Raw genomic sequence first — 13,909 nt, 5'->3', positions numbered from 1 at the left:
TCAGTTTGTAAACTTTTGAAAGAACAACCGTAATGTTTTGTTCAGAGTTATGAACAACCTGCATTCCTGAGGTGTTTGTAACTCTGATGTTCTACTGTATAGTGAAGTACATGTTTTATACAAATGGCTTTTTCTAGGAGTGGAAGAGATATCTTTGTAGAAAATTACATGACAGTTCTAATTTGCTTTGATAGCTATCTGTTGAACTACAATAAAAATCAATCCAAGTGTACAGTTCAAACCTATCGACTCATTCTTCTCAGTGTCAAGCCTTATAAAATATACATCTGGAAAGGTTTCCACTATAGACTTACAATAATCCATCTACAGGACTCCGAGACAAGGAAGAGCTGAGCTGGTAACTTTGTGTAATCTAATTCAAGTTATGGGAGCAGCTTCAAGACATGCATGCATGTACATAACTCCGCCCCTTCCCCGCCATAACTCCGCCCCTCCTCCCTCCCACTCCCAGCCACACGGAAAGGGCTGCCCGAGCGCTACCGGCTTCACGGTTTGCCGGGCAGCCCCCAGACCCTGTGCCCCCGGCCGACGCTTCCCCAGCGCATCTGGAGCCTGGGAGGGGAAGCGCCCAGCCGGGGGTGCAGGGTCTGGAGGCTGCCTGGCAAACCGTGAAGCTGGTAGCGCTTGGGCTTCGGGCAGTCCTCTTGCCTCCGGTCCCTGCGCCCCCAGCCGGGCACTTCCCCTCCCGGGCTCCGGCAGCGCAGGGTCCGGAGGCATGGGGGCTGCCCGAAGCCGGTAGCGCTCGGGCAGCTCGGCTCTTAAACAGAGCCGAAGAGTCAGGGGAGGAGCAGAGCCGCCGCAGGAGGGGAAGTGCCCGGCCAGCATTTTCCCGGACATGTTCGGCTTTTTGGCAATTCCCCCCGGACGGGGGTTTGAGTGCCGAAAAGCCGGACATGTCCGGGAAAAAGAGGACGTATGGTAACCCCATTTCAACGGGCACTGGATTAGGCCTTGAATGACTAGATGACATAGCTGGTTAAATAAAATGATGTAGACTAAGAAGGGGTGACCCACAATGGACTTCCTACTATTTTTTCCTTATACACAATAAACATACGAGTGATGTTTTAACAAGTAACTTACTGAAATGTATACTCTAGAAAGCAAGAAACGCTAAGTTAATGTTTTGCTTCTTGTTTACAAAACTTTAAGGTTAGTTGTCTGTCTACTTCCTATGTTTTATACCATGCCAACTATGTTTCTACTACAGAAAGGCTAGGATGGCTTTTTTACATAACTCTGACAATAACAGTATTTGCTTCAAGAAGAAAAAACATTTTATTTTCTCTGTAAGGAAAAGGAACATTTGAGCACCAATAAAAATCATGATTTATTATAGCTCTGAATTTTAGCATCTGTTACACGGATGTAAATCTCTTATTCATCAAAATGTAATGACTGGATTATGAAGAAGTAGAAACAAAACCACAAATATACATAATTTGGACAGAAGTTATATGTAAATACTGAGAATGTGTAAATAAATTATAAAAATAATTTATGCAACTGAATATATTTAGATACTTGTTAAATTGAGTATTTTTCTATATTTGCATTCATGAATATGAATATGATCCAGCACTAAACCTATTTCTTCCCTAATCTGCTCTTCATCTATGGGGCTAGAGGCCTGCAAACTTGATGCACTCAAGAATTATCTGCGATATTATTTTTTATTTGTTAAGTGCCAACAATGTGGCTGATGATGTTAAGATGTAGATAAAGGCAGCTCCTGCCCCAAAGAGCTTATCACATAAGGTGGCACGCGAGCTGATTTTCAGTGGTACTCACACTGCCTGGGTCCTGTCCACCGGTCTGGGGTATCTGCATTTTAATTTAATTTTAAATGAAGCTTCTTAAACATTTTAAAAACCTTATTTACTTTACATACAATAATAGTGTATAATTAGTTATATATTATAGACTTATAAAAAGAGACCTTGTAAAAACGTTAAAATATATGACTGGCATGTGAAACCTTAAATTAGAGTGAATAAATGAAGACTTGGCACAACACTTCTGAAAGGTTGCCGACCCCTGCCCTAGATGTACTGTACCTTTTGCATGTATATCACTCAAGAATTATTTTAATACGTATTTCATTACATTGGGAAGTTATTCCAGTTAAGGCCAATATACTGCCCAAAATCTGCACAAGAGACTTTAATAATAGAAAGTTGAGTTTCGGTGTGGATCAAGGGAACAAATTGGTTCTAACTGGAGTTCTGCTGCAATTCAAGGCAGTATTTGGCATTATACTATGAAGTTCTGTTCTGAATGGAGGGTAGCTCTAGGAATTCTTAGACAATTAACAGTTTTCTTAGTGAACACCACCATATGTGACTGGCAATTTCATTCGCCCCTATGTAACACATACTTTGTATATTTCTACAACAAAAGACGAAGTTAGTCTTTGCACAGAAGTCTTGGCACAGTACTAAAATGAGGAAGGGGAAGGTGTTTGGCATCAGAATGAATCTTGTCACTTGTAAAGTGCTGAAGTATTCAATGCCTTGTGTAATTAACCATGGAGTCTGTGTTTTGGCTTCTTCACCAGAAAGAAAACAATTTTGTGGCTGGCCTAACATTATACATGCAACTTTCACTAAATATAATTAAAATCTAATACCTGGAATCCTTTTGGAAAGATTTGGTGAAAAACCATGAGTTGGCAACTACATAAAGTAGAATTTAAATGCTGCCTTCAGGTTTTCTTTGTCTGTCAAGGATCTTTTGAGTGTCGCTTTTTAAGTGTTCATTAACAGTCCTATGTCTTGTTGACTCTAACAGTGTCATGTAAATTATTTAAGGCATGTACATAATTTTTCAATTAACAAACTGCTTGGCTCATGAAAATACATACACACAATTTATAAGTAGAAATTCTAGACTAAATATCTCATGATGAGCAGGTCACTATGAATTAAAAATGAGTTTTCAAATAAAATATTTAATGATATCTGAAATTAAATGAAACATTGCAAAATTAAAAGTTTCTCAGTTAAATAGACCTGCTGTTTAACAATTTTGCAAACCAAATTAAGGCTACAAATTGAGCAGACTTATGTTTTAGATATTAAAAGATACCTGAATTGAACATGTGCAGAAATAAAGCTCAAATAACTATTCACTGAATGTAATCTCAGTGGAACTGAAGCAGGAAGAGTTAAAGACAAAACACTGGCTGACCATCTGAAGTGTTTTTTGTTTAGTTCTTAAATATATTTTGTGTGTGTTCGCAGAATCTGTTTGCAGAAATTTTCTACTTATACACAATTACAGTATATACACAGTAACCAAATACACATGAAAAAGCAGTAGTCCATCACCTTGATTTGTATTGGTATACGTTCTGAGTATAGTGGTAGATGTGATGGGGCACCAAGGAAAATTTGCTAGGTACACTTGTTTTAACTTTCCTAGTACATACAGAACTTTTTCAATGTCAGTATGACTTTGAATCCCATATTTTTCTGGTATTTTAATATACCAAATATTCTAATATACCAGCACTAAGCAAACACACTTCATTTCTAATTCAGGGTAAAAATGTTACATACCGTTAACTGATGCATCAACAGGTCCATTAAAAAAGTGATCTTATTACTAAACAGAACATAGGTGCAGTTTTCTGTGCAATTACTGCAGGCCAGGTTGTAAACATTTACGGTATTGCAGAGTGACCTAAAATAAAAAATGAAATGTCAACATAGTTTTCTTCTTAAATATATAATCTATAAAATTAAATATAAATATTAGGCTGTGAGGAATATCATCAGGCAACATAAAGTGAAGGTAAGTTTAACGAACATGAGTATGAAAAGTTACACAGAAAATACAAATTAGCATGAGGTAGGTTAAATAAATATTGACAGGATACAGAAGTTCTGAGTGAACCTATATACATTCCAAATTCTGTAGTGTGTTACCACTGCCTCTGCTCTAGAACCAGAACGTGGGTTTAAAACTAAATTGCATGGCTTGGAAGCTGTAATGTTTAAATGAGCAAGCTCTCCTATGTTACATGTGGTATTAAATGTCTGTGCACACTTACACACCTTCACATGCTTACACACACACACATCAAACCTTTGATTTCCCTCCCCCCCAGATCATCGGTATATTAGAAATATAGTAAATGAAAAAGGAAAAAAAGGAACATCTGTACATCATCAGGTAAAACTCTTATTTTTGCACAATTTGAAAAACTAATGTTTTTTCTGGCAGAATTCATTGTCTCATGCAAGTAACCTTGGTATACAAGATCATTGGTCAGTTTGGTAGCAGAATATTCAGGCAGAAGGATATGTTATAAATTAACCAGCAGGAAATGCTAACACTGTACTGGGATCAGCTTTAGAGAGGGTCTGGCTTGCAGGCCCAGCAAACTAAGGTGAATTGTATTGAACAAAAGGACAATTAACAGGTGAAACATCAGTCTTTTGCCTCAGGTGAATCTCCTGATAATTTTGGGACTTAGGGCTAGTCTACACTGGCAACGTTAAAGCGCTGCCGCGACAGCGCTTTAACGTGGCTCACCTCCGCAAGGGGCATGGCTCCCAGCGCTGGTGCACTGTCTACACTGGTGCTTTACAGCGCTGAAACTTGCTGCGCTCAGGGGTGTGTTTTTTCACCCCCCTGAGTGAGAAAGCTGCACAGCTGTAAAGTGCCAGGGTACACACGCCTTTAGAGAGACAAGGTGGGTGAGGTAATATCTTTTACTGGACCAATCTCTGCTGATGAGAGAGACAAGTTTTCGAGCTTACACAGAGCTCTTCTTCAGAAACTGTGAATCACTGGCATCCCCATTATGGGGACTGTAAACTTGGGTGCATAACTACATTAGCAATGATGGGAGCTACACGTACGTATCAGGGGAAATAGATGGTAGGTTTGCAATAGCAAAAGGGAGAGCGCCAATTCTGAAAAACTGGAAGAGCAAAAAGAAAGCTAAACAAAATAGGCCATAACGGCTCAAAATATATACAGTAGGCCTGGTTCTTCTCTGCATTTCACATTGCATAGGAATAAATAACTCCACAAAGTGAATGATTTATGCGGAGTCAGAACTTTCACAGGAACTGGTCCTAGGCTATGGAACTCATTGCCACATGAGATATACCTGCCTAAAGAATTTTATCACTTTCAGAATAATTTTTTTTCACAATATTTTCTTTGACTTAGCTTTTCCTCAAAAATGTCTTTGCTTACAGACAAGCACACGGACACAAAACACACATACAACACAACTCTACAATAAAATAAAAACATAAATAAATAAAGTCAATAAACAATTCTGGTTGCTTTCCAAAAGGAAAGCAAAGAGAGTTTTTTTATTTTTATTTTTAAATACATGGGAATCACTAATGTGATGGAGGCTAACCAGGCTCAATAGACAAGCCAGACTTGAGATCATTGGTAAAATTCACATTCTGGAACGGGTTGGCAGTGCCAACTGACAAGTTTTTATAGAGAAGCTGTCAAAGTCACCATCTGACTTTATTAACTAAATTAATTAAATAAATGTATCTTTATTTTATAGTTTTATTTTTTCTTGCAACTGGTGAGCATGGAATGGGAAAATATTTAATGGAGAGAAAGCCAAAGGTCATCATTTTGTAGCAGAGTCTTAATAATGTTTTTGTGCAGTCCCCTACTAAATTTATTTACTACAAACATTTAGGAAGCCTGCCTAGGTATTTATTTATATTGTGCTCATCACTGTCGCAGATGATCATCTAGTTCCAAAGGCTGACAATTTAGAGGCATCATATACATCAATTTCAAATTCTTTCCCACATTTCCCAAACCAATAAGGGCTGGGAATTCTCAGAAGCCAGTGAAATTATAGTAAATCGTTCCTCTAAGTAGCTCGATTGCTTCTCCTCCAAATGAAAACAAACATTATTGGACTCTAAAGGGAATGTCATCTAGTCTTCCTTGGCTGATAAGAAAGTGACAGTGAAATGGGGCACTAAGGATGGAGGATTGTAAAAACTTATGAGAGTATTGAGACTGTGATAGGAACATAGAACATGCTGCAAGATTTAAAAATGGATCAGAACATTTTTGGGAGAACGTATTTATATGATAGTTGATATTATAATTCCCTTCATTTGAACATGGAAATCCATATAATCATAATTCCTGTTTGTTAATATCCTGAATATAACTATTAATACAAATATTTTGTGTATTGTTTATATTGTCTTGTTATAAATTAATATATTCACTCTGACTGGAAGGCACTCTTCTGGAAATATGGTTCAAACAGTATAAAATGCAATATCAAATTACTGCTTACTGAGCTGCAATTCATTCACTTGTTTTTCAATCTACACTGATAATTCCTGTGGAAAATTCAACTAATATACCCCTTATCTATCATGCTTAAAACTAAAAATATATATGCAACAAAGCTCTCTTTTCCTAACCTAGCTTTTAAAAGAGGTTTATATCCTTCATTTAACAAAATGAAGGATGAAAACATATTCCTACAGTAGTACTGAAAAATTATGCTCTAGAACAGTGTTTCTCAATGACCAATCCATGGACTGGCACTGGACCCCGAGATTTCCTTGACACAGTTTAGGAAGGCAACAAGCCGGTCCCTGGTATCAAAAAGGTTGAGAAATACTGCTCTAGAGGACTTAATTTTTCTTTCAGCAAAGATAAGTCAACATATATTAATGAGGCTATTACACTTAGAAACATAAAGGACATCTGGCAATGTTTATTTTCACTATATAAAGGACAAGTTTTAGTGCTCACCTTTTGGAAAGCTCTTTCACCTACTGCTCTAAAGGAAGGATCAATTAATTTAAATATGAAAATACATTTTCCTAACCCTTGAAATTTGAAGTTAACAGATTAACTTTACATCTTGATAATTTATTTCAATGTTTAGAATTATGTAGTTCTCTTATTGAAATACAGCTCAGAGTGGATGGCATATTTAATAATTCCAAAAAAGAACCATCATTCTAGATAGATCTAAAATGAAGAATCCTCTGTTTTAGATGTACAATAAATTAATCTGAAGTAATGCACCCTGGTTTTGTATTTCCCAAATGAATCCTACATCCAAAAAAGTATGTGAAGTTCCAAAGATTCAAATAATGCCTTTGAAAGTGTGGCATAAGCAAATGCATGTCAAATTAATTTTTCACAATAAGGAGGGCTTTTTTAATTGATAACATAAGCTTGTTAACTATAGACTGCTATGATTAGAATGTATTTAGACATGTTCTTAACTAAGGTTCAGTTATAGAATTTTTTTATTTAAAATTGGAAGTGTCAGCACTGAAGCAGGCCCCAGGTGGTTTGCAGTGTTAAATGGCAGATTAAAGTCAGCACAACTAATTTCTTTACTTTAATCTTATTAGTAGAACAACAGCTGTCAACTGTCACCATTTCTGCACAAGGCCTCTGAGACAAGCACAGAAAGCTGTGTGTGTCGAGCAAGAACTTCATCTAACTATAACTTAAATTTACCAATTTGCAAAACTAAATTTATTTTTTGATGTTTTTATATTGGCAGATTTTATTATTCACATTTTAAAAAAAAGTATGTATCAATAAAGCTATCAAAATTATGTTAGGGTAATAGAGTATTTTCCTCACATGTAAAGCAGTTGTTTATTGACTACTGATGTTGTTCTAAACTTTGTATCACACCCACAAATCAGCTTTAAAGCTAAGTTAGACAGCACATATACTCAAACCACATAATAAGTCTACCCTCTGATGGAGGGCTTTACTCTAAACTAGAGTAAATCCAATTATAAATACACTCTTTATGATACACAAATTTTGGCTCCAGAGAAGAGTTCTATCCTGAAGTTTGACCAAAATATATGTATATACATTATATTATTTATCTTATGTGAACATAAATAGATGTGAACAATGTTTATCTTTAATATATGTCTTCATATACAGAAGAGAACAGAACAGTTTAGAATCTATGATCCTTATTCTCCTCTAAATTATGCTCTAAATTACTCCTAATTTACCCAAATGTAAATGAGTGGAGAATCATGGCCTCTATCTAAAATTGTATCCCACAATACAAAACTAATTCATGTTTGTGCACTAGGATATGTAGGTGAAAAGTCATAATCTTTGCTTCCATAAAATCAAGGTACCACAAACATATAGAAACAGCCTACCTCTAAAATAAGACTTTGGAATAGTAACTCCAAGTTTGAAAGACTGGAATTTATATACACAGCATGTATATAAATATACAATCCCTCACACATTAAAAAAACCCCTCAATTATTGAGTGAGTTATTACAAGACTTAAACCAGGGGTCGGCAATGTTCGGCACGGGGCTCACCAGGGTAAACACCCTGGCGGGCCGGGCCAGTTTTATTTATCTTCTGACACGGCAGGTTCGGCCGACCGTGGCCCCCACTGGCCGCGGTTCGCCGTCCCAGGCCAATGGGGGCGGCGAGAAGCAGCGCGGACGAGCGATGTGCTGGCCGCGACTTCTCTTCACCCCCATTGGCCCGGGACGGCGAACCGCGGCCAGTGGGGGCCGTGATCGGCCGAACCTGCTGCATCAGCAGTTAATAAAACTGACCCGGCCCGCCAGGGTGCTTACCCTGGCGAGCTGTGTGCCGAACGTTGCCGACCCCTGACTTAAACAATCAAATTCATAGTTGTGCTACCACAAGGGTGAACTGCAAAGTTTTACTAACCACTGCTGTTTGAACAGAACCTGGAGAGCTGAGAGGCCTTCTCACTGTTCTGCCAGGGAAAGAAAGCAGTTAGTTTGGTATCTGACAAAAAAGAGCAGAATGGAGGTGACAGATGGGGTAGTAGTTAAAGAATGGAGAGAGAGAGAGACAGAATGNCGGGCAAGCGATGTGCTGGCCGCGGCTTCTCGCCACCCCCATTGGCCCGGGACGGCGAACCGCGGCCAGTGGGGGCCGTGATCGGCCGAACCTGCTGCATCAGCAGTTAATAAAACTGACCCGGCCCGCCAGGGTGCTTACCCTGGCGAGCTGTGTGCCGAACGTTGCCGACCCCTGACTTAAACAATCAAATTCATAGTTGTGCTACCACAAGGGTGAACTGCAAAGTTTTACTAACCACTGCTGTTTGAACAGAACCTGGAGAGCTGAGAGGCCTTCTCACTGTTCTGCCAGGGAAAGAAAGCAGTTAGTTTGGTATCTGACAAAAAAGAGCAGAATGGAGGTGACAGATGGGGTAGTAGTTAAAGAATGGAGAGAGAGAGAGACAGAATGGCAAGCAGTGGAACAGTAATAGAAGAGACAAGGTATGGATACAGGATGAAATATAAAATTAAAAATCAACCAGGAAAATGTTGAACTATGAGGCTATAATGCCATCTCTAGATTTTGAAGACGGCATAAACAAACTCAGGAGCTTCACTCACATTGTTTATAATGACATCAGAAATCCTCAAAGGAATTACATCCTCATAATTCACAGTTACCTGTTTATTCTGTACATCATCAACACGATCTTAAATTCTCTGACTCACAAATGGGCTCTCTAAAGACTAACTACAACTAATAAATAGAAATAGTGGAAGCCAACAGAACTAACCCTCCTTTATTTTTCACCAGAAAATGTTTAAGTTTGGAACCCGTTCTTATAAATAAGTTATTATATGACATATGACAAATCAAGTGTACAATTTACCCCCACTATTTACATTTATGGTAGAATCTGGCAGACTCTTGTATAAAGTTCAGAGGCCCTGACTTATTAACTGAAAGAAACTGTTCCCACACTAAAATCCATTCTAAACAATCCAAAAGAGCTCCTTCCATCTATACAGTTTGTTCACATACTAGTGCAGCAGGGCAATGTTGATTTGTGCTTGAGTACTGTCAAATGTGAAACCCAGCTCTGTTACAGAGAGAGAAAGAAACGGTCATGAAAACCGACAGATGCTGCAGGTTTTGGATGTTGATCTTGCAAGGAGGTCATTCTCTTCAGAGAACCCTTATGCCCTCACACCAACTGCCAGTCTGGAGTGAATGTTTCCCCAGAGAGAGTAACCTTGCAGAGAAAGCTTGTTTTGGACCTCAGGTAACAAGCATTGTGAAAATACTTAAAAATTGAATAAATAGAGCACTCCACATTCAGAAATATTTATAAAGTAGATCAAAAACTGTAAAATGGGAGAGCAAACTATGGAAGTATTTTCAGTCTAAGGTAGTGGTGAATCCTATCGCCACAAAATATTTTATTTTATACTGCAACTGCTAACAACTATATCCATCAATATACAATATTATGCACAATATTTTCTACATACTATAGCTATGGCTCAGGCTGGCTTCCCATGATATTTACTATGACTGGATGATGAAAGAAGCAGTATGGCAAGACACAAGGAAAGAAAAACAATTTTCCCCCTCCAATCAAGTTTTTAATAGTAACAAATGTCCCCCCATCTATCTGCTATCAGCCTCTGAATAATTTGCATTTACATTGTGCAACTCACTCAAAGAACTAATTATTTAAGCCTTGCAACACCATTCTGTCATATGTAAACATTACTTTATCTGTTTGGAAAATGGGTAGCCAAACTGAAGCACAGATAGGTTAAGTGATTTGCCCACAGGTCAGTAAGCAAGACCATGGCAGAGGCAATAATCCTGTTCCCTGCCTGGGTTTTGTTACTCGTGCAGGGTTTTTGCTGTCTAACTCCAATTTGATTTTCATTGAAGGCACACAGATAAAATATTACAAAACTGGGAATTTTTACTCAAGTATGCTAAATTATGGCTTGTTCAGTAATCAGAAAACTGAACAACAATGTCAATCAGTTATGAAAATTATAAAATGCTTCTCTAAGAAATAATACACCTGGACACTAATTCTTAATACCTTAACACCAATAATAAAACCTATTATAATCCAATTCTTTCTCCTCCCCTTTGAGTGTTTTGTTCTTAAAAAAATGACCCCCCCACACTAAATGGATCATCTGTCTTTTACAAATGCCACATCTTTCCTGCAGCATTTGCTGTCCTGCTGGTCTAACTAACAATCTGGGCAGTACAAAACAACAGGCATATTGTTAAATCTTTTTATAATAAAGCTTTATCTTGTAGACATGGGATTAAAGTTCTGAGCTGCACCATGCTGCCAGGATTTTGGAGAAAGAGAGATGTGGATAATAGCCCGTGTAATCTCCTCACCTACTTCTAAATAGCTTAACCTCATCACAAAATAGCAGACAGATTCCTAATTTAAGATGAGCACAAATGGTTAAATCATACAATGCCACACAAACTGTCTATTTTAGTTAAGTGGAGTGGTATCCTTTAGCAAGACCTATTTTGGTGGGGGAAGTCACGTTGATAATTAATACATGACAATGTTTAGTTTAATTTATTTCCATGTTTTTACTTCTTCCTCGTGTTAGCACTAAACATAGGACAATGCCATTTCATAGGACTCAAACTTTAAAAAGCAGAGATGTAAATTATATCAAAACACAAAATAACCTAAGAAAAGTAAATTGCAAACTTCTTTCAAAACTTAAGGCAAGAAGAAAACTGATTTACATTTTATTTTTCATTAAAGAATCAGCTACAACCAAAGACTGCTTTGTTTTTTTAAAGATAGTCAGTTGGAAAACTTCCATCTTGAAAAAACCCTCTTATTTAAGAATTTGTATGAAGGAGTTTTTGTGACAGCAGGTTAACAGGCATCAGATCACACTGATTCTCTGTACTGAGAGCAAAAAAATGGTTGCTCTAAAACAGCCAAGTCTCAGCATGCTTCAGTTGTTCATAGAAAGTCACGTCCTATGGAACTGGAGCTCTCTCAACAATCCAGTTACAGTTTACTTACATAGCACATTCATTTTCATGATTCATTTTTCGATTAACCCAAAAACTTTAACAAAGTCACCTGGAGGGAAAGGTTTGCATCAGTTGATAGTATTAGACACTGTCTGTGAAACCTTTAAAGTATAATACATTTAAGGGGTTAAAATAAAAAGCAGATTCCATGCCAGAGTGAGGTTTTGCCATTCACTAAAAAAACCCTGATAGCTATGGATTTCTGTTAGCAGAGCCCTCAAAAGGGGGAATGGTTTGAAAAATGGTGGTGTTAGTTAACATCATCAACAAAACATACACACTAGATATTTTATATTGTCTAAAAAAGTTGAATCTGGAAGAAAAATTTCATGCATAAATTTAAAGGCAACCTTAGTAAGAATAATGTATACAATCCAATTTCTGTACAAGTGTGTAATAGCCAATGTCGGGCGATGTGTTTTTTCACAGCTGTCACCCCAAATGCAAAACACAACACTCAGGAATATGATGTGGATTTGGGTCTATAAAGGAATACATGATGATGTACTATTTTCTTATGTAAAAGATAAATCTTGATGCAATGTTGTTCATATCATGTAAAGGGAAATTGTACCAGTAATTCCTAGTTCACCACTCCACCACATCAAAAGGGAGGAATAGCTCAGTGGTTTGAGCATTGGCCTGCTAAACCCCAAGGTTGTGAGTTCAATCCTTGAGGGGGCCACTTAGGGATCTGGGGCAAAATTAGTACTTGGTCCTGTTAGTGAAGGCAGGAGGCTGGACTCGATGACCTTTCAAGGTCCCTTCCAGTTCTAGGAGATAGGATATCTCCATTAATTTAATTTAAAAGAAAAGAAGCATCTCTAAGAATAAGCTAAGAAATAAATTGGGCAATTAACATCTCAAATGACTGCACTGCACCTTTAAGTGGGGGGAAGGGGGAGCATTGTCTGGCTTGCCAGGAAAGGGGTATAGTAGTGCTTTATGGGCAGGGGATGAGAGAGAGACTTGGAATCTGCTGTAAAGGGGGACTGGGTAAGCATTGTGATGCTGACTCATCCCCAGAGACTGGAAGGGCTGGGGAATTGCTAGGGGGGAAGCCCAGTGGGAGAAGTCCCTTTTCCCTGGACCAGGCAGAGCAGCACCCACCTGTCCTCCCTCTCCTTGGAGGAAGGAAAATAGCATGTTTGGTTAGGACCTACTGTGGGCATCACGATAGTCACTCCTTTCCAGGTTGGCTGGGAAGGAATTTTTCCCTCACCACCAGATTGGCCCATTGGGTGTGGGGCTTTTTTTTTGCCATCCCCACAGCAGGTTTGTGGGGACTTGGTTATGGTGAGTAGGAAGGGAGATAGGCTATGATGTTGCAACTCGTTATGTAAGTGTGGGGCAGATGTTCAGTGCAGGTACTCCACAGGGTAGGGATACAGTGAGCAGATAAATGGCTTGTTAAAGACTTAAAAGAGAGGTTTTTCTTTTAAAGAATGAAACAGGGGGAGGGGAGAGCGTTTCAGGGCTCCTATGACTGGTACAGCAGGGAGCCAACCCCCCTTCCTTATAGCCCACCTTAACCCTTGTTCGAGGAGGGTGGGTGATAAGGTCCCAGAAATGAGTTGCTGGAGGACCATGATGGAAAAAAGGGGAGACTGGCGGAAGCCCCCAGGTAGGTGTTGAAATGATCATGGAGTTACCTGCATTGTACACTTTTATCTGCTGGGTAGTCCCAGACATCTAATAATACAGTTGTGGCCTGATTAAACCATATCCAGTGTCTCCTATCCTTCTTTCGCTATAGCCGGACATTAACAAAAACACTTAAATCAAGCTCAAAAAAGGGTGATCGATTTTAGTTGAATACTATGTGTTTCTGAATTGAAAATCTGAAAATTCCTCTTACAGCCTCATTAGCAAAGTGAGAGCCATACTTGTGAAAAAGGGCATAATCTGGTAGAAATATTGCTGCCCTTATAGCAATAAAAGTTCTACTAAATTTTACATCTTAACCTTCAGAATACTGCTATTTTTCAGATGCCCAGTTAAAGGAATGCTTAGGAAGATGTATCTCTGCGTC

At 38.4% G+C, this 13,909-nt stretch overlaps 1 protein-coding gene across 1 annotated transcript in view; it reads right to left on the bottom strand.

Annotated features, from left to right (window-relative positions):
- The window catches only part of SCAPER (S-phase cyclin A associated protein in the ER), a gene marked incomplete in the record, with an annotated part of 368,987 nt that overhangs the window by 82,538 nt on the left and 272,540 nt on the right, over window positions 1–13,909 (bottom strand). Inside the window, 1 exon segment of the mRNA XM_034784768.1 lies at window positions 3,582–3,705. Within this exon segment, the coding sequence (XP_034640659.1) occupies window positions 3,582–3,705 (124 nt within the window).

The sequence above is a fragment of the Trachemys scripta genome, chromosome 10 (genome assembly GCF_013100865.1).
Source record: "Trachemys scripta elegans isolate TJP31775 chromosome 10, CAS_Tse_1.0, whole genome shotgun sequence".
Lineage (NCBI taxonomy): Eukaryota > Metazoa > Chordata > Testudines > Emydidae > Trachemys > Trachemys scripta.
This window is presented reverse-complemented; position numbering and strand designations above follow the sequence as displayed.